Source organism: Podarcis bocagei (genome assembly GCF_964188305.1).
Source record: "Podarcis bocagei genome assembly, chromosome: 4".
Lineage (NCBI taxonomy): Eukaryota > Metazoa > Chordata > Lepidosauria > Squamata > Lacertidae > Podarcis > Podarcis bocagei.
This window is the reverse complement of record NC_138128.1, coordinates 98,976,483-98,995,926: the sequence shown is the minus strand read 5'-3', so window position 1 is coordinate 98,995,926 and position 19,444 is coordinate 98,976,483. Positions and strand designations below refer to the sequence as shown.

Sequence of the window (19,444 nt, the reverse complement as noted above, 5' to 3'; positions counted from 1 at the left end):
ACTTCTGGTTTTGTGGAGTTTGTATACTGAATAGTTCGTAAACAGGGCTGTTCTTAAACTGAGGTACCACTTCACAGGGTAAGCTCTGAAACCAGGGGTTCTGCACAGTGCTTTTTCCTGGGAAATGGTGGGGGAACTCACCATGAAGTTTCTTTGTTTCCTGTGTTCCCAGTCACAATGCCATATCCCCCTCCCCAGGTAGTGGCTAAATTTAACTCAAGCGGACAAAGATCTGGATTAGACATGGCCACAATTTTATTGATTACAGATATAGGTAGGCATTTGTGTATATCAGTTCCAGCTCCCACAAACAATTTTTTTTATTTAATGTAAGAAAAAAGGTAAGGGAGCTCAGTTCCCCTCAGTTCCTGCTCAAAGAAACTCCTGGCTCTGCAGATTTTCCTTGTGGTTTTGGAACAGTGAATCCTACTTTGTTATGTTACAGTGGCAGTAGGTACCAACTGGCTAGTTCCAATGACACTAATCCATGGAATTGCTTCTAATCTCTGGAATGTGAGATGAATATGAATGTGCATAAATAACTTCACTTAAAAACAAAGAAACAGCTCAGATAGTGCACCTGATACATGAAGTGAAAGGCAAGACTGAGGACCATTACACTCACAGATCCGATGTTTCAGTGTGTGAATGTATGCACCCCCATTGCAAAGCTGGGTTCACGCTGCAGCTGGATCTGTCTGTTCAATAATAGCACATGTGTTTTCAGCTATAATGACATAACCAGCTATATTTGCTTGTATGTACTGATGAACCCCATGTACTGATGATGCATGTAAAATCTTAAAGGGGGTGGGTTTTTGACGGTAGGGTTCCTGGCGTTTGTAGACATCCAATTAGAACTGGATCCCGGCCATTCTGCAGTCTGGGACCTTCCGCATTGGTTCGTTTCACACACACACACACACACTAGGCTAAGAAACGGGTGTGTTTCTCTGTTTGGGGTTGGCACTGTTGGGCAGTTGCTGATGGCCCAAGCAACTCCGGATGATCTATCAATTTTGGTGATACACTTTTTTTTTTTTAACCCACAGGAAAATCTGCCAGCATTTCTCTTAATACACACATTTTTGTATGCAGTTTTGACTAATATGCATATTTTTCAATGTTAAGCATTTGTGTATACAGTATAGCATGTGGAATTATGGATAATTTTTTTACCTTTAAGAGCGCTATATTTCTGGAACGTAAAAAAGCTAGGATTTCCTAAACTTCATTGCTTTGCCTTGACTTGTAGTCCATCACTTTTTCATATTTTACTGTTATCACATGGGAGAACCCTTGTCCAGTCTGTTTCTGGCTCACTGTCCTACTTTCCTCTGAAACTTCTTTTACGTTTCCACTGTGGCACAGCAGAAGAGGCAAGCTGCATTTCAGGTTAAATTCTAAGCTTGGCACTGAAAAGCAGACTTTTCTCTCTTCAGGGTGCAGTAGAAACTTTGAAGAACACTTTGGTTCCTCAGCATATACAGGCACCCACAGTACTGCTATTTTAAATGCTTGCTTAAAACACATTATTTGACCCAGGTTTTCCATGAGGGATGATCCACAATGTTGATACATTCATCTGGCCTACTGGTTTGCAGTGCACTTTGCATCTCTTTTATGAATGTGATTTCATTGTTGATTTCATGTTGTCCTCTGCCATATGATGTTTTTGCTCAATGTTGGCAGCAAACTCCCCCCCCCCTCACATTAATACATGAATGGTTTCTTTTGTTTTAATGAAGATCTTGCGTGGGGGGGGGGGCACCTGTAAATGCAGTGTTTAAGAACCAGTGCAATAAAGTATACCAAATGTGGAATAGCTTAATCACTTCATAAAGCTAATGCCATTTTGCTTTGCTCTTAAGCTAATAATTTACATGAGGTAATAAAACTGCAGGTATAGATTTCAGGGGAGCAAGACCTAGTACAATTAAGGGGCTGATAATAGGCCTCTTTTGTATGATTACATCTTTGCCCAAATTGATGTTCTTTAGAACATCTAGTTTACAAATATGCTAGTCTTCAGCGAACATTAAATGCAACCCTGTTATTAACAGGGAAACACAAACTTGTTTGAAACATGTGTCTTCTGTTCTGAATTAGTCCCTGACATATCCTCCCCTACTATTATAATTGTGGAGGTGGGAGAGAACCTTAAGTGCCTCGACCCATTTAACCTTAATTGCTTTGTTTTTAATAGAGGCTTACTAACTAAGAGAACCAAATTATTGCTTGAATTAGGCTGTTCTAATCTTAATTAAAAGCTTTCCTTTATAATCGGAAACAGCCTACAATTTTTTTAGAAAAAACAAACAACCCGTAAGCCTTTCTTAAATGGGTTGTTTGAAAGCTCAAATACCTTTTAGATAATAATTTAGTCTCCATACAGCTACTCATTACCGTAGATGTATTCCAGTTAATTAAAATTTTAAAAAGCCTTCTCTATGTGGTTTTGTCCTACTTTTCAATTGCTTGTTTATTTAGAGGGGCTGTGAGCAACAGATTCTGAAAATGGTTTGCAGTTTGGGTACATACAAGTTCCTCAATCAGCACAGGAAGCATTCAGCTCTGTGCTTGCTTTTTTTAATAAAAAAAAATTGTCCAAGATTATTTGATTAGTTACAAATAAAATTTAATTAAAAATGAATGTGAATCTTGTGAATTCACAAGATTACCATAGAAGCTTTTACCAAGAGAGCCTTGCCTCAGCCCCAAATTCCAGGTTTTTAGAAAAGCAGACAAGATGTTTTTGTTTTCACAAGCTTTTTGATAGCCTGCAGATAATTTCTTTCATGCTTTGAATGAAAATATTGCCTCTCGGTTAGTTATTGATTTGGTAATATTTTGGGCTTGTTTTGTATGAATCTGATTTCCAGGAAATGTATTAGAATCCCTTAGCTATGGTCAGCCGTGTAAGGCAGGACCAGTATTAACATCATGATATTTCAGATATGAAGTGTCTTGAGTGCGAAAGGAATGAGATAGTTGTCTTGGTCATCTCAGGCCGTCCAGGGCAGTAGTTCCAAAACTCTCCCCCCACCCCCCAGACCGTTTGAAAACTGCTGAGGGCCTTTGTGGACCACTTAAATTACTTTTCTGCATGTAGCAAGTGTAAATGCAGTGTGCGAGATGCTGTGTGGTTTTTTATCGTATTATTGCGGCTTCTTTTATTTCTTATATTTTTAGTGCATTATGATTCGAATTCTATAGAATTATAATGCAATAAATCACAGTCCGTAAGAAATAAAAGAAGCAATAAAATGCAATTAAAAATCAAAATGAATACGGGCAGCAACTGTTTTAGGCGCATCCAGTATGTGTGTGACTGCACACTTGGGCATCAGAAGTGACCTGAAAATGTCACAAATGGGGCAGGGTAGGGCAGGGGTGGAATGGGGTGTTTGCTGTTTTTTTCAGTGGTGTTGCAAATATACACAATTTCACTTAAATGCACGGTGCCTTGGAACATAACCCCCATGTAAATCAGGAGTCGCCTGTATGTAATGCGATGGATTATTGCATCTCCCATCTTCAACCACAAATCTACAGCCATGCTGAGGACCACTTGAACGAAGCTTGCTGACCAGTGGTGGCCCATGGACCACAGTTTGAGAACCCCTGACCTAGGGAATTCATGCCAAGGCTTAGCCTTCACAGCTTTGCCACCTATAGGACATTCGCTTAAAATGTTATAGTTATTTAAGAGACTAGGCTCAGTGTGTCTGCACTGGCTAGAGGGAACATAGAATACAAGCAAAAATCTCAACTTCGTGCAGTGATCTCAGTGATCTTTCCTTTGTTCTTTTGGGCTTAATGCTACATAAAAGTATGTATGGATTATGTCAGTGTATTTTTGTGAGGGAGAAAGTTTTGGTCTTTAAAAACACTGACATCTTTGAAATAAGCATGATCTGTTAAAGTTAGCATTTATGAAATCAGAAGTTGCATCCTAGCTTTGTCTTCTGCATAATTGTGACCTTTATTTTCAGTCCTATACACATTTACCTGGCAGCAAGCCCTGTGGCACTCAGTGGAACTTACTTTTGAGTAGACAAGCATAATATTATGCTATAAGCGATCAAGGCCGAGATAACACAATGGAAAATTTGTGCTTGATCTTACTAAAGGGATCATGGGACATAACTGGAGAATTGTTGTCCTCTTCCATTTGGAATTTTGCACCAGAACTGGCATGCACCTGTGTTTTTTGAACATAATCCTGCAGCCCCCAAGAGAAAAAGAATAAATGCATGATGGGTAGATTAAAAGAGAGCAGGACGAAGAAGAGAGAGAGGGTAGGTGCTTATGTGTCTTTAGGGTGTGTGTGTGTAAGGAAGTATAGATGCTTTTAACCCAAGCATGCATTTGGGCAGGACTTTTTTTCAGCCGGAACTCACCGGAAATGAGTTCTGGCACCTCTCAGGTGGGCGCCATTGCCATTCTAAGAGAACCAGGGAGGTGTTTATGGTGAATTCTGGCACTTCTTTTTCTAGAAAAATAGCACTGCATTTGGGGACCCATTTCATAATCATTTACCATATATTTGCATGGTGGTGGTGCTCCTGTTGCAACCCAGCTTGGATCAGGTCCAGACCCACCAGCTGAAGACCACTGCTGTATCCAGATGGCAAAGATTCATAGACTCATAGAATTGGAGAGTTGTAAGGGACCACTAGAGTCATCTAGCCCAACCCCCAGCAGTGCAGGAATCTTTTTGCTGAACTTGGGGCTTGAACCCACAACCCTGAGATTAAGAGTCTCACGCTTTATTGACTTGGGTCCCAGCTGAACCCACTTTAGGTAAAGGGACCCCTGACAGTTAAGTCCAGTCACAAACGACTCTAGGGTTGCGGTGCTCATCTTGCTTTACAGGCCGAGGGAGCCGGCGTTTGTCTGCAGACAGCTTCCGGGTCATGTGGCCAGCATGACTAAGCCGCTTCTGGCGAACCAGAGCAGCGCAGGGAAATGCCATTCACCTCCCCGCTGGAGTGGTACCTATTAATCTACTTGCACTTTGATGTGCTTTCGAACTGCTAGGTTGGCAGGAGCAGGGACTGAGCAACGGGACCTCAGCCCGTCACGGGGATTTGAACCACCGGCCTTTTGATCAGCAAGCCCAAAGGCTCAGTGGTTTAGACCACAGCGCCACCCGCGTCCCACTTGAATGTGTTACGAATTGCAGCTATTTAGTAAGAACTATAAGCATTTCTGTGTATTTATTTTTAAAGGAAACTGGTACAGTCTCTCTGAGAAGGCAGAGTAGAACGTGCTTATTCCCGAATAAAGAAATACTGAGCACTTCACATAGGAAAAAGCTTCCAGCCATTACAGCAGGATATTGGGAGCTCAGGCACAATGTGCTTTGTTCTGTTGGTTTATTTCATTTTATATTTTGTGAGAATGTAGTATGCCATTTCCTAGCTCTCAAAGATAAACTTTAAACATATTAAAATCAGAGTTATTAGCAACAATAGAAACTAAGATAACAGTGTTCATACACTTCAAAAATTACCTAACAAAATTCCTAAGTGGTCAGTCCAGAAGCAGCTGAAAAAGACTGATCTTGCAGGCAATTCTGAAACCAAATAAGGAAGAAGTGCAACTTGGTCCTTGTTGTGAGAGTACAGAGTGGCACCATTATTCAAGTGTCCCTCTTTTCATCTGTGAAATGCTGGAATTGAGGAAGTCCTTAAAAAACCCTCTGGCTTGGAGAGCTCGATAGAGGCGATGCAACTGCATTAGAATATTAAGTGTTAATTGCAAAAACAGTTGTGTATAATGCTCTATAAGAGTATGGTTTGTTTTTATTTTATTTTAGGATTTTGTAGGGCGTGTGGTGCATAAAGGCCTTCCCTTGCAAGAGAATATGAGATAGCTTTGCTCTAACTCTGATAATAGGAATACTGGCTAAGAAGAACAGCAGTAGTTTAATCCCCTCTGAAGCAGCAGTGCAAACAGTATAGAGACAAAATACTTAGCTGCACAAGTTAATGACAGCGTAAACTACTGTTGTTTGGGAAGTCAAATGCAAATGAACACGGCGGTACAAAGAACATTGCAGAGTATGGGAGGAAAGCTGTAGCTAGGAATTAAGTACTGTACAGTTATTGGTGAATGTCCACATCCCTTTCGCAGCTCCTCTGTTAAATTCTACCTTACAGGGATGCAGGGGGAGAAGAATGTTTTGGTGCAACTACTAGCCCATCTCTTCAAACTTGGTCTATTACACTTTCAGGTTTTCTGTTGAATGAACATGAATATCAAAGCAGAGCTTTTTTGTTAGAAACACTGAAGCATGAAGCGCTGTTTTGAATTTAAGGTTACTTTAGTTTTTGTTGTAAGAAAATAAGTGTGTAAATCGGTATGGTTGAAGTAATCAGAAGTTATCTCCCTATATATGTGGTTAGGGTACCAGTCAGTAGCAGGACAGAGTAGCAGTTTTATTTAGTTATTATAAAAAACCCTCTTAAAACTGTTTTGTGTTTAAAGTTCTCTGAGTGGTAAATAAAAATACAAGCAAGAAAAAACTATCATAGAAACAGGAATCAAGCAATAAACAGGGTTCAGCCAGATGCATTTTTAAAGTAATATTTTTGTTGTTGTGGGGTTCATATTGCATCTCTCACCACAGATGATCCTATATAAAGTGATGGTCCTATGTAAAATGATCCTATATAAAATACAGTACGTCAACGAAATCACAACAGTGGCATAAAGTCTATGGCACCATTTGATTGACCCTGGATTAATGAAATATAAATAAAATAAGTCAAAGGTTAAGAACTGTTCTAAGAATGTATTTGAAAGGAAACAAAGGATAAGCTAATAATGTTAGGTATATTCACCATCAGAAAGAAAATACACATTGGGAAATGATAGGAAGTCCAATTATGGGGTTTTTTTGTTTTGTTTTTTGTTATCTATGTTAATAAATAGAGAAGAAAACAACAGACAGTAGAAATATAAATTAAGTTTATTGTTTGTTAACAAATGGAGTATTACTTGTATATGGTTGTTGTTTTGTTTGAGATTCATACTCATGTCTGGTTAAAGAAGATGTATACTATATTTGTTGTATAAGATTGTCAATAAAGTAATAAAAAGAGAGAGGAAAGCTAGCGTTGTATGTCACTGTACCCAAGTCCCAGGCTCTCTTCCCATAGAGGCTTCCAGTACATTCTCCTGGAACCAACCGCAGCTGTTGCTGAGAAATGATTTCTGATCCAATGAATGCGCCTTCGCATTAAAATCTTCAGATGGGGCACTGCTCTGGTTGTCTTCTCTGTTGCAAGTTGGGGCCAAATTAAACATGATATCATTAAATACCGTATTTTTTGCACCATAACACTCACTTTTTTCCTCCTAGAAAGTAAGGGGAAATGTCTGTGCGTGTTATGGAGGAAATGCCTACGGGTGGCATGTCTACAGATTTTCCTCCTCTAAAAACTACGTGTGTGTTATGGTCAGGTGCGTGTTATAGAGCGAAAAATACGGTACATGTTTGCATTTAACATACATGTTTGGTTTCACACATAGCGTCAGATAGACTGGCTGATAATTGTTTTCCACAAAACAAAGACCCGCTCTAGATGAAGGGGAAGGAAGAGTTTAATCCTCCCCTTAACTGGAAATGCACATTTTATTTCATGTCTAGTTTCACCCTCAGATTGGCATTTGCTTAGAAGAGGAGAGCCTTCTTTGCTTTGGCACCTGACGTGTGGGCTCCTCTTCCTCAGCAGCTGTCAATCTCTACTTTCTTCCTGTTTATTCCACCAGGGTTTGGGCCTGTAATGTGGTTTGATTTTTTGTTGTTGTAAACTGTGATTCTATGTATATTGACTTTTAAATAATTGGTGCTCTTTGTTTTTAAATATTATACAGTAATGATTTTATGTTACTTTATTGTTGGAAGCCAGGGGGTTGCCAAAATGGGGCTGTGGGCGCATGTGTGCCCACAGAAACTTTTCCAGGGGCCTCCCCTTCCTCCGCTAGTGTTTGGTTTGAGAACCACATCCTATTGTAGCCAGTGCAATAGGTTTCAGTGTGTCCTGGTGTGTGTGGCACCCACAACAGCTCCTCCATTTGCAATTCATGCGCCTATTGGCCCCCCAAAGTTGGTGGCCTCGGTTGTAAACCATCTCAAGGGCTTCTGCAGTTAGAGACTGAGTTGATCTCCATGTTAGGTTAAAGGATTACCCACATTGTCCTTGATTGCTTTCTCTAAAATAAGTAACCTAAGTTGTTGTTGTTGTTGAGTGTCTGCCATTAATTCCTGTGGGTAAAATTTAAGTGTTGCTCTTGGCGTAAGACACTATCTGCCATTCATTACTGATGCTGAATGGACCAGCCCTCTTTTACAGATACCCCTCAGGATCTCCCTCAAAAATCATCTTTGCTTATCAACAGAGTTGGGCATCTTGTTTGATTTTTTTTTTGGTATAAATTTATGTCCTGTGTTTCAGGAAAATTTCTAACATTTAATATTGGGGAGTTGGACTTGGAAATTGTTTTCCTTTAGGCATAAGGAGGCAGTAGTTCTTTTATCTATTTTTCTATTCTTTTAGTTATTTTTCCTCTGTTCTTTTTTCTCTTTCTCTTTTTTATATAATTTTGTTTTGTAAGGATTATGAGTACTGTATTCTATTTTATATTTTCCTTCTCTTTATTATTCTTTCTTTTTGATATATTGCTTTTTACAGTGGTACCTCGGGTTAAGTATCTAATTCGTTCCGGAGATCCGTTCTTAACCTGAAACTGTTCTTAACCTGAAGCACCACTTTAGCTAATGGGGCTTCCAGCTGCTGCTGCCGTGCGATTTCTGCTCTCATCTTGAAGCAAAGTTCTTAACCTGAAGCACTATTTCTGGGTTAGCGGAGTCTGTAACCTAAAGCGTATGTAACCTGAGGTACCACTGTATTATCTTTTTATAAATGTGTTGGAATTTAGTGCTCAACATGTTAAAAACCTTCACTAGAACTGTTCTTTAAAAAGAAATTGTTTTACTTTCTGTTTTTTACTCGTTTGCTGATGATTTTAATTATCCATATATGTTTGTTCTTAACTGTTTTTATGCATAATTTTTATATCTCTTGTGTAAACTGTTTTATTACAATCGAGTGGAATATAAATTTGGTCAGTTAATTAATTAAATATCTTGCCAGTCACACATGTGGGAAGAATGTGGAGAGAAAGCAGGAAAAGCAACAAAGGTTCTGTGGAACCTTAAAAACGATGAAATTAACCGTCCCATAAGCTACCATGGCTTATCTGCTTCCTTAGTTTTGAAAAATTCATATGCCACTTAGTCATGAATCTTTCTAAGGAATTTACGCAATAAAATTAGCAAAACTGTTAAAATAATTGTGCATATGATAATCATAAATGGGGAAAAATAAAATCAGTAAAATATTTTTTTAAAAAAAAGGTTTATTTAAGGCTGGCTGCAATGAAGCAGGAGAAGGGAACCTGCCTTCATCAGATGCCTTGGTCTCCTCAGCCGGAAGCTGTGTTTGTAAACACAAACTCACACAAGGAAAGAACGGGCCAAAGGGCCTTGAAATTCAGAACTACAGAAGTGATGATGATGATGATGATGATGATGATAATAATAATAATAATAATAGTAATCACAAAAACGTGTTCACAAAAGCTTAGTACACAAAACAGTCTTTATTTAGAAATGTGCCTGGCCTTTCGACAGGGTCATATTTACCTCCTGGGACATTTATGCCTCCTTTTCTAACACAACCTCTGCAAGAAGTGAACTGGCTTTACTGTCCACTTCACAAGAAGGCCTAGCATGTTGGGTTTTTTAGAGACCGCTCCTGTTCTGATGCAAACTGGATTAAATTGAAGTACAGTATCCGCGGCACAGCAATGTCTTCTTTTATTTGACCCCTGGCACAGTGTAACTTTTGTGTCAGTTCAGATGCCCCAACATAGCTTGCTATACCAGCCTTCTCCAGTGGAACCTTCAGGAAGCTTCCAGAAGCAAGTCCCAACCATTTTGGGTGCCATGAGATTCTTATAGGCCAGGCATGTCCAACAGTTCAATCGTGATCTACCGGTCAGTCGCGGGGGTGTCTTTGATCAATGGCAGTATCAGGTTAGTGATCACCTTTGTGCTCCATTACTGTACCCTCCCCTAAAGAAAGCTCAGCAACTCCTGGCAATGACAATGGGTAGATCACAGCCGGTCTTTTTATACTGTGAGTAGATCGCAGTCTCTTGGGAATTGGACGTGCCTATTTTATACTTTGCCTCTCTGTCTGGACCATCGATGGAGCTCCCCAAATACAATGGTACCTCGGGTTAAGTACTTAATTCGTTCCGGAGGTCTGTTCTTAACCTGAAACTGTTCTTAACCTGAAGCACCACTTTAGCTAATGGGGCCTCCCGCTGCCGCCACGCCACTGGAGCATGATTTCTGTTCTTATCCTGAAGCAAGGTTCTTAACCTGAAACACTATTTCTGGGTTAGCGGAGTCTGTAACATCCTTCTGCCACCCAAAGAACAGTTTGCAATATTCTGAGCAGGGACCATTTGCAAGTGATGGCAACACAGTATTAATTAGCTGCCATGTTAATTAGCAGAATCTTCTTCTTCTTCTTCAACAACCTCCTTTTATCAAAGCAATTCAAGCCCTGGGAAGCTGTTGCACTTGAGCCTTTTCCGCTTGCCCTAATGAAGGCCAGCTTTCCCTTCTTCGACTCTCCCATTCCCATTGCTCACCCTTGACCTTGTCTATAGAAACAGTCCTTAGGACTTTAAAATTTTTACAGTTTCCTCAGGCACTAGCATCTTGAAAGCATCATGACAACTGGAAGGCAATAAAAAGAAAGAGGCATGTGGCGGGTCTCTAATTGATTTCTTTATAATAATAAAAAAATCATGTCAGTTGCAAGGCCACAGCGTTTAGAGGCAAAATGCATTCATCTTAACAAAGGCCATGTTTGATATATAGGCCTCTTTCTTTAGTACTGGAAGGAAAGGGAAGCACTGGGTTCGTGCCTGGGTTTCTTTGTTTCATGGAAAATCAAATTAACCTCGATATCAAGCAAGTACCTTGTTTATGTCTGAAGGGGGAGGGAATCTCGCATTTAATACATCAGTAAATAAGAGGAAATGATAAACTCTATTTGTCAAGTTGAGAGTGACTGCTTAGCCTGCCAGAATATACTGACTGCTACAGAGGTTCAGGAAATTTGGATATACTCAAGGTTGCCTGTTTTTTGTTGTCTGTATTTTGTTCATCTTTGTAGTTAAGGAAAAATCTGCTTAAAATCCTCAGTAAGGTAATTGATATGAGAGGCAGTAGAGTCTCTTCTGTAAGAAAATTAAGTTCTGGTCACCCCATTGCAAAAAAGGAAGATTATAGATCTGGGGAAAGTACAAAAACCGCTCAACTCCATAATCCACAGTTGGACAATACCGTTAATTGTTTTTGAGGTCTCTAGGACTCGTAACTGGGAAGATGTTACCCAACATAGGAGGTGAGGCAGGGGTCAGCAAACTTTTTGAGCAGGGGGCCGGTCCACTGTCCCTCAGACCATGTGGGGGGCCAGACTATTTTTGGGGGGTGGGGTGGGGAATGAATGAATTCCTATGCCCCACAAATAACCCAGAGATGCATTTTAAATAAAAGCACACATTCTACTCATGTAAAAGCACACTAATTCCCGGACCGTCCGTGGGTCGGATTGAGAAGGCGATCTTGCCCCCGGGCCTTAGTTTGCCTACCCATGGAGTGAGGGGATGTGGGAAGGTACAAAAAATAGGCAGACTTCAACCTGAGCAAGTCTTTCCCAGGTTTCAGAGGCAACAAGTTACACGCCTAGGATTGCTGGATAAAGAAGCAATGGCGGCTCCTCATTTCTGGGAAATTAAAGGTCCCAAACTTTAAATGAAACACACAAGTTTTGGGGTTAGGTAGAGAGCAGAAGTAGAGAGAAATTGCAGTCTTTAATTTGGCAAAACCATTATTTAATGCCACAAATGATCATGCGATTCAAATATATTTTGAAGTGTTTGGGGGGGGGGAGACCATTTAGGCTGCAATTCACAAGCTATGGTGGGATTTGATGATCATTATGGGCTGCTCTGACTCTGACTGTCCCGTCCTCAGGTCCTCTAGCACTCAGGACAAGGAGAAAAGATTGGTTTCTTACTTTGTGTATTGTTAGAGAAGGCCAGCAGGAAATGTTCCAAGTCCCTGTAATGTTTTTCCAACTTTGCTTGTATCACACAATGCAAATGCAAACACCAAAATGCTCAAGCATTTCTGTGTTCTGAATTTTTGTGTGAAATGTGGACATCAGACCTCAGTGATATTGATTTATGCTTGCAGAATTACTAAAAGTTGGCAAATAGAGAGGAGTCTTCTGTTATACAGCTTTGGTGCTAACACTTTATCCCAGATAGTGTTCTTATAAATAGGGGTCAAGTTTTTAATGGTTTAATCATTTGATTAATTAACCAAAGGTTTAGCAGATAGATGGGAGCCTGGCTTGATCAGTGAGTGCAGATTTGAGGGCTCATTTGTTTTCTCACCAACCCCACTATCATGGTTTATTTTTTAGAATAAACACAGAAAACTCAAATTGTTAGTTGATTCTGCAAGTATTCTTCCTTTACACCATAAATTAATTCCATCAGCAACTATGAAGAACAGATTGTCCCCACCTGTAGATTTTAATAGACCTTAAAAAAAAGAAGAGAAATCAGGATGAGATCTTATGCATTGTTTGTAAATTGAGGCTCTTGAGTTCTTTCATCATTCCATTGTAAAATGTCAGTAATTTCCATTTAACTCTGAAGCCAGAGAAATTTAACTTAAATAAAACCTTTCCAAAGAAACAGATCTAGTCTAGTGGGTCGATCTAAATACCATTATATGAAAGTCCTTTCTTCTATGTTCTCAGGGACAGCAGCATTTGCTGAACAGTTTATCATTTTTGTGCCCCAGTACTGCTGCTCCCCCAAACAATACAGTTCTGTTATATCGTTTCTGGAATATTACTGTAACATTTGCTTGTTAAATGATGAATTATTATGTACTTCCAGTATCTCAAAAGATATTGATAGTCTTTTGACGGTACTGATGGTCTCATTGTACGTATTGCTATTTAAATTTAATCCATTAATCACTGAATTAATTTAAGCATTTGACTCAGTTAAAATTATGTCACTGGCTCCACCAACCTGACAATAAAGGAGTTCACTACCTGCTTGCAACATTCTCAGCAACTGCTGCATAATACATATATAAACCAATGGAAAGTTGACCATTTGCAGAGTTTCTTCCCATTCTGAAATACACATGAACTGTGAGCAGGTAGAGGAAAGTCACACTTCACGCAGTTACCCACTTCACAACTAAATGTGAATGAACCACTTCCAAGCCAGGTATTGCTTTGCATTTAGACATGTTTTATTTCTGAAACATCTAGTGCTGAGAACATTGCAGTCAGTTAATGCACTCTTTTATTGTCAGAGGAGAGCCAACCATATGCTAGTTAACCTTCATATAGCTCAGTTTAGGAATACTTTGAAAACATTTTAATTGTACATTTAATTGCTTACATGGTTCTGAGACTCGTTGAATTGTAACAGCATAAAATATGAGCTGCAAAGTGCTTGTTTAAATCTCAAATATAAATGCATTGATTGCCTTAGGCAAGGCACTGTTCCCTTAGCCCTGACACCTAATTTGGAATTTGGGGGTAATAATACTAACCTACTTCACATGGTTATAATAAGACTTACAGAGTTAAATTATGTAACACACTATGTACATTTGAAGTATGTAAGTTATAGCCACAATGATCTTATTATGAGTAAATAAGCTGTTAGCTACAGTCTGTTAATTCCAAATTGGCAAAGTTTAGCTGAAGAAATAAATACATTGATTAAAACATTTTGATTTAATAAAAAAGGGCTTTAATTAGGCAGCAGATATTAAAAACAAAATTGTTTGCTTTTAATACACATATTTACCAATATATACAGTTGTGCTTGGATGAAGTGTTCCTCCTTCTGTCTCACGCAAGGCAGAATGCCTCTTAGAAGAATATATTTATTTTGACTCATGCATGCGTTATCTTTAAGACAGAAAAATGTGCTTTCTCCCCTCAGAATCATTTTTTATTCATGTTATGTATGCATAACAAATCAATCAGTTAAAATGATTTATCAACTAAAATTTATGGGACAGAATGATAGCCCTAATTATTATTGTTTTAAAGAAAACACACAACATTCTGATGTGTTCCGAGATAAGCATTACAAAAATATGGATTATGAATTGCCACATGTTGATAGAACATTTCCAAATCTTTAAGCAACCTTGCTTTATTTCCTCTCCAATACTTCTTTACCGATAGATCATGTAGTTCAAGTTGTGTTCTTTCAACATTATACAGGCATATCTATTCCCTTCAGATGTCTGAATAAATATTTCCATGTAGGCAACTACTGACATATCAGCAATGAAAACATTACATTTTGAGCCATTTTAGTATCCAAACTGTGCTGTATATGATTTCCCCAAGTGCTACGTTTTGCAATTGGATAGCTGATTTAGATGAAAAGATGTTGAAGATTTATGCAGGCAGACAGCTTCCTGATGGCTGTATTTCTAACAGAGGTTCAAGAACATAAATTATTGAAAGTCAATTGCAATTTATGCTTCCCAAATTAGTTCCAGATCCAATTGTAAAAAGGCATACTATGAAAGAAAAACATATATTCTGTCCAAATACAGCTCAGGTTTGAAGGTCTGTCATCAGGCAAGCTCAGATACAATTCTTAGGGTAGGGGTGTCTAGACTGTTGTTTAAAGTTATTGTTCTTTATTCTTATGTATGACTCCATTGTAACCATAAAGCGTCCTTAATGTGCATCAAGTTCAAAAACACATGAATTTATACTTTTCCAGCCCATATCTCTAAGCAGCATGTGATAATGGAATGACATGTTATAATGGCTATATCTTGGTAGGTTCCATCTTGTTTCCCACCTTATCCACCTAATTTCTTTTAGGAGTTTCATCATCTGCAGTCAACATCTTCAGGGTTTTTCGTTTGGGAATTATTTGCACAGTAATTTTTAAAAGAACATTCTTACTTAACAATCAAAATACAACTCCCCCCCCCCCCCCCGCTCCATTTATTAAAGGTAAAAGACCCCTGACAGTTAAGTCAAGTCACGAACGACTCTGGGATTGTGGTGCTCATCTCCCTTTAGTGGCTGAGGGCGTTTGTCTGCTCTGCAGACAGTTTTTCCGGGTCAGGTGGCCAGGATGACTCAGCCGCTTCTGGCAAAACCAGAGCAACGCATGGAAACACCGTTTACCTTCCTGCCGGAGCGGTACCTATTTATCTACTTGCACTTTGTTGTGCTTTTGAACTGCTAGGCTGGCAGGAGCAGGGACCGAGCAACGGGAGCTCACCCCGTCGCGGGGATTCGAACCGCCGACCTTCCGATCAACAAGCCCAAGAGGCTCAGTGGTTTAGACCACAGCGCCACCCGCGTCCCGCTCTGTTTATTGGGACTCTGCATCTTTCCTCTTGCTGCCCTTTGTGCTTAAAACATCTACCCAAAGTACCTATGTGATGCTATTCCTTCGGAACCTTACTCAAAACCTGACTTTTCCATGAAGCCTGTATCAAAACATAATAAATCCTCTTCCTAATGAGTAAGGAAGCCAGGCAGGGCAACCCAAGTGGAATTGTGGAACCACATCTGCGTACAAAGCCCTGCTACTTGCCCGTTGGTTTTGCTGCATTGGCTTCATGCTGGCACGCCTATGGTGTCCACATTCGGCTCTTCTCTAGGGAATGGGAATGGGCTGGCTTACAACCCCAACAGATCCGCCCCCTGGCAGTAGCATTTGCTGTGCTTCAGCAGCAGACCGTTAAGGTGGCAGAGGCCTACAGACAGGAATGTCCACTGAATCCTAACCCACTTGACCATCAAGGGTCATTGAGTTAGCATGGCAGCTTCTCTGTGTGTATATAACTGCATTTATTTACTTATTTCCCACTTGCGTCTCCTTTCCCTTTGTTTTGTCATCTACCTACTGACATTTAGTTAAGGTCAGGAATCTTTCTTTATGTTTGGTTACTCTGTAAAGTCCCATGTTACTTGGCTGGTTCTAGAGAAAGAAAATAAAAACATTGGCTGCGTGACTTCTGCAGATAAATAGCTAAACACACACACATACAGCCTTCAAGGTACATTTTAGAAAACCTGAGGAGCTTGTTATCTAAAATGTAAGCCATGGTTTTCAAGGAAGTGTTCCCACAACGCTCTTTTTCAAGTAGCCAAATGAAGATATCATTTCTCATTAGATTTGCATAACGGGAATGACTTTATTGCACTCTTGTTAATGGAAATTATAATGTGAGAGGTAACCTAATATTGTAAATCATTTTATTTTTCCCTGCATAAAATGATGTTTGTCATGCACTCCCCCCCCCCATTTTTCTTTTTTCTAATCAGAATTGTGGGTTTTTCTCTTCTGTTTTCAGACATTGATGAGTGTGAAAATGACTTCTACAATGGAGGCTGCGTACACGAATGCATCAACATTCCTGGCAACTACAGATGCACGTGTTATGATGGGTTCATGTTGGCTCATGATGGACACAACTGCCTTGGTGAGTTACTGTGAAAGCAAAATTGCTTGGTCAGCGCCTCTCCTGCTCAGCGGGATTCAGTATACAGACAAAGCCAGCAATGATGTATCTATAAGGCCGGGAAAGAGATCAAGATAATTTAATGGCTCACCTTCAGCTGAGACCCATTTACTGCATACTGAAGCATCTTCCTCATGTCATTCTGCTTGCAAGGTACTTTCAAGCACAGAGGAGGTGACCTGCTTTATATGAATGGTATTTGTTTATTAAAACAGAATACTACTGAATGGTAATTTAGAGTATTTTGGCAACTACTTCTGTTAGGCATGCCTGCTGTCTACCTTCTGTGGTATCTGCTTGAGTACAATCCTGCAGCTCCACTTAAAAGTCATGCAAATGTTCTAGCAATCATCAACCTTGGTTGTGCAATTGTAGGGTAATATATGTAAAGGACAGCTATCTAGTTCTAGCTGGAAATTGCCCTCCTCTTTCCCTGACTGCTAGATATTTTCCTGTAATGATACAGTGGTGCCCCACAAGACGAATGCCTCGCAAGACGGAAAACCCGCTAGATGAAAGGGTTTTCCGTTTTGGAGGTGCTTCGCAAAACGAATCTCCTATGGGCTTGCTTCGCAAGACGACAATGTCTTGCGAGTTCCTGCTGGTTTTTCCCCCCTTTCCCCCCCTTTTTCTAAGCCGCTAAGCCACTTATCAGCTGATCCGATCAGCAGATAAGCCGCTAAAAGCCGCTAATAGCGCTAATCCGCTAATCCGTCAATGGGCTTGCTTCGCAAGACGGAAAAAACCGCTAGACGAAGAGAATTACAGAACGGATTCTTTTCGTCTTGCGAGGCACCACTGTACCTTCAATTACCAAAAGGTTTTGGGTTTTAAAATAGGATGGCACAGAACATTGGCTTGGAGCCAAAAATATTCCTGTGCAACTAGTAGGTGCTTCCATTTTTCTGAGGGTGTGTATCTCTCACTGATTCCTTCCCACTCTGTCGCCAAAGGTTCCTCAAGATGTCAATCTGCAACTTAGTGTGACTGGAGGCAAAGAAGGGATTTCTGGAGTAGATTTTGTATAATTCTTTCAGTTTTGCATTATTTGCTTTGTTTACATTTTTAAGCAAATATTTGTTTAGAGGAACTGCAGAACCCATCCATGTCCAACTTATGATGGGAGCTTTTAAATTTCATTTATCACAGAAGCAAGTACAACTATTAAGCAAGTAGAACTGTTCTTTAAAAAAGTGTTAGAGTTTATGTCATTTCCCTGAAACATATAGAATTGTAAGGGAAAAGGGGGAAAAGGTGGTTCAGCAACCCTCAGTATTATCAAGTTGCTGTTTACTTAAGAGAGAATAAAATCCTGTTCTTATTCATTTTGCACGTGTTCAGTGATCTCAATCTTTGCTGGTTTTATCTACAATGGTAAAAGTAAAGAATGATTTTCTACATCTCCATTGAAATGTATGTATCTAATTATTAATGTTGTGAATGGATGCATATATATTCTACAAAATGTTATCAGTGTCCTTAAAAACCACATTGATTGAAATATTAATGAACATGATTGAAAACCTGATAAGTTCAATATTTTTTAATGTGGGTTTCAGTCAGATATATTAAATTTATTACAGATAGGTAGCCGTGTTGGTCTGCCATAGTCAAAATAAAAAAATTCCTTCCAGTAGCACCTTAAAGACCAACTAAGTTAGTTCTTGGTATGAGCTTTCGTGTGCATGCACACACATTGGTATCTGAAGAAGTGTGCATGCACACGAAAGCTCATACCAAGAACTAACTTAGTTGGTCTTTAAGGTGCTACTGGAAGGAATTTTTTTTTATTTTAAATTTATTAGTCATGGTTAGAGATGTGTAAAAACCACTTCCTGGGCTCATCCAGACTTTTTTTGGTTTCTTTCTCTTTGGTTTGCCTGTGGAGGAATCTCTATTTATCTTTGAAATGTTGCTGCCTAGAGACTGAAAACCTTAGCTGAACTATGAACAGTACCTGAGGTCTGTTGTAGAATATGCACAATCCCAAAAGAATGTGCATAATATGGCCTCTTGGAAATTATTGTAATTGAGCAGAGAATGTAGAAAATGTGGCTGAAATATTTACATGCCCCATGGCCTGTTGAAGAGTATGTATAGAAAACTCTACAAAATTCCCTCTTTATGGACAGATCATGTGCACATTTTCATGAGGCCTGGTAAATATGCACAATGAATGGACATGCACATAAACCGCTTAGCTCACATTACCTCCATATACATAGGCTGCAAGTGAAACTGACAACCTTCTCCACCCACTTTCACCAAGTTAGCCCCTTTTTACCATAGAGGGAAACTGGAAAGGAATTTAAATCCTATTGTCAGCTTCATTAAAGGGTGGAGGAGCTTAGATTTCCTGGAGATCTTGGCCAACTGCTATTCAGTTTCACTGCTACTATTTACAGTCTTTCTCTGGGAGTTAGATATGAATTCATTGCCTGCTGTCTCAAAACTGGAGGAAAGGCTTCAAAAAGGCTTCCCCTGTTTGTTAGGTTGGAAACCATCTCATTACCATGTGGGCAGAGAAGGGACTCTTGAGTCCATATGCAGCACATTATACTTAGACCTCCCAATTCTGTTCAGTTCTCCTTCATTCCGGTCCTGATTCTATCCTTCAAACCCACTTTGACTTGAAATATCTTCCTGCTTTCTTGTGAAACCCAACGAAACAAAACAAAACAATAAATACCAGAATGCATATATTCTTTAAAAGTTCTGTTCACTATGCCCCCAGGTGATTCA

At 39.5% G+C, this 19,444-nt stretch overlaps 1 protein-coding gene across 6 annotated transcripts in view; it reads left to right on the top strand.

The window, feature by feature from the left end:
- SCUBE1 (signal peptide, CUB domain and EGF like domain containing 1) overlaps window positions 1-19,444 on the top strand; it is a 191,909-nt gene that overhangs the window by 13,974 nt on the left and 158,491 nt on the right. For 3 of the 6 annotated variants that reach the window (XM_081191594.1, XM_081191593.1, XM_081191592.1), the window contains exon 3: window positions 16,535-16,663. In XM_081191594.1, coding sequence (XP_081047720.1) covers window positions 16,535-16,663 — 129 coding nt within the window. Of the gene's footprint in view, window positions 1-10,091; window positions 10,215-10,259; window positions 10,308-11,841; window positions 11,895-16,534; window positions 16,664-19,444 lie in introns of those variants that run through there. The other 3 variants (XM_081191595.1, XM_081191597.1, XM_081191596.1) reach the window with 3 other exon arrangements.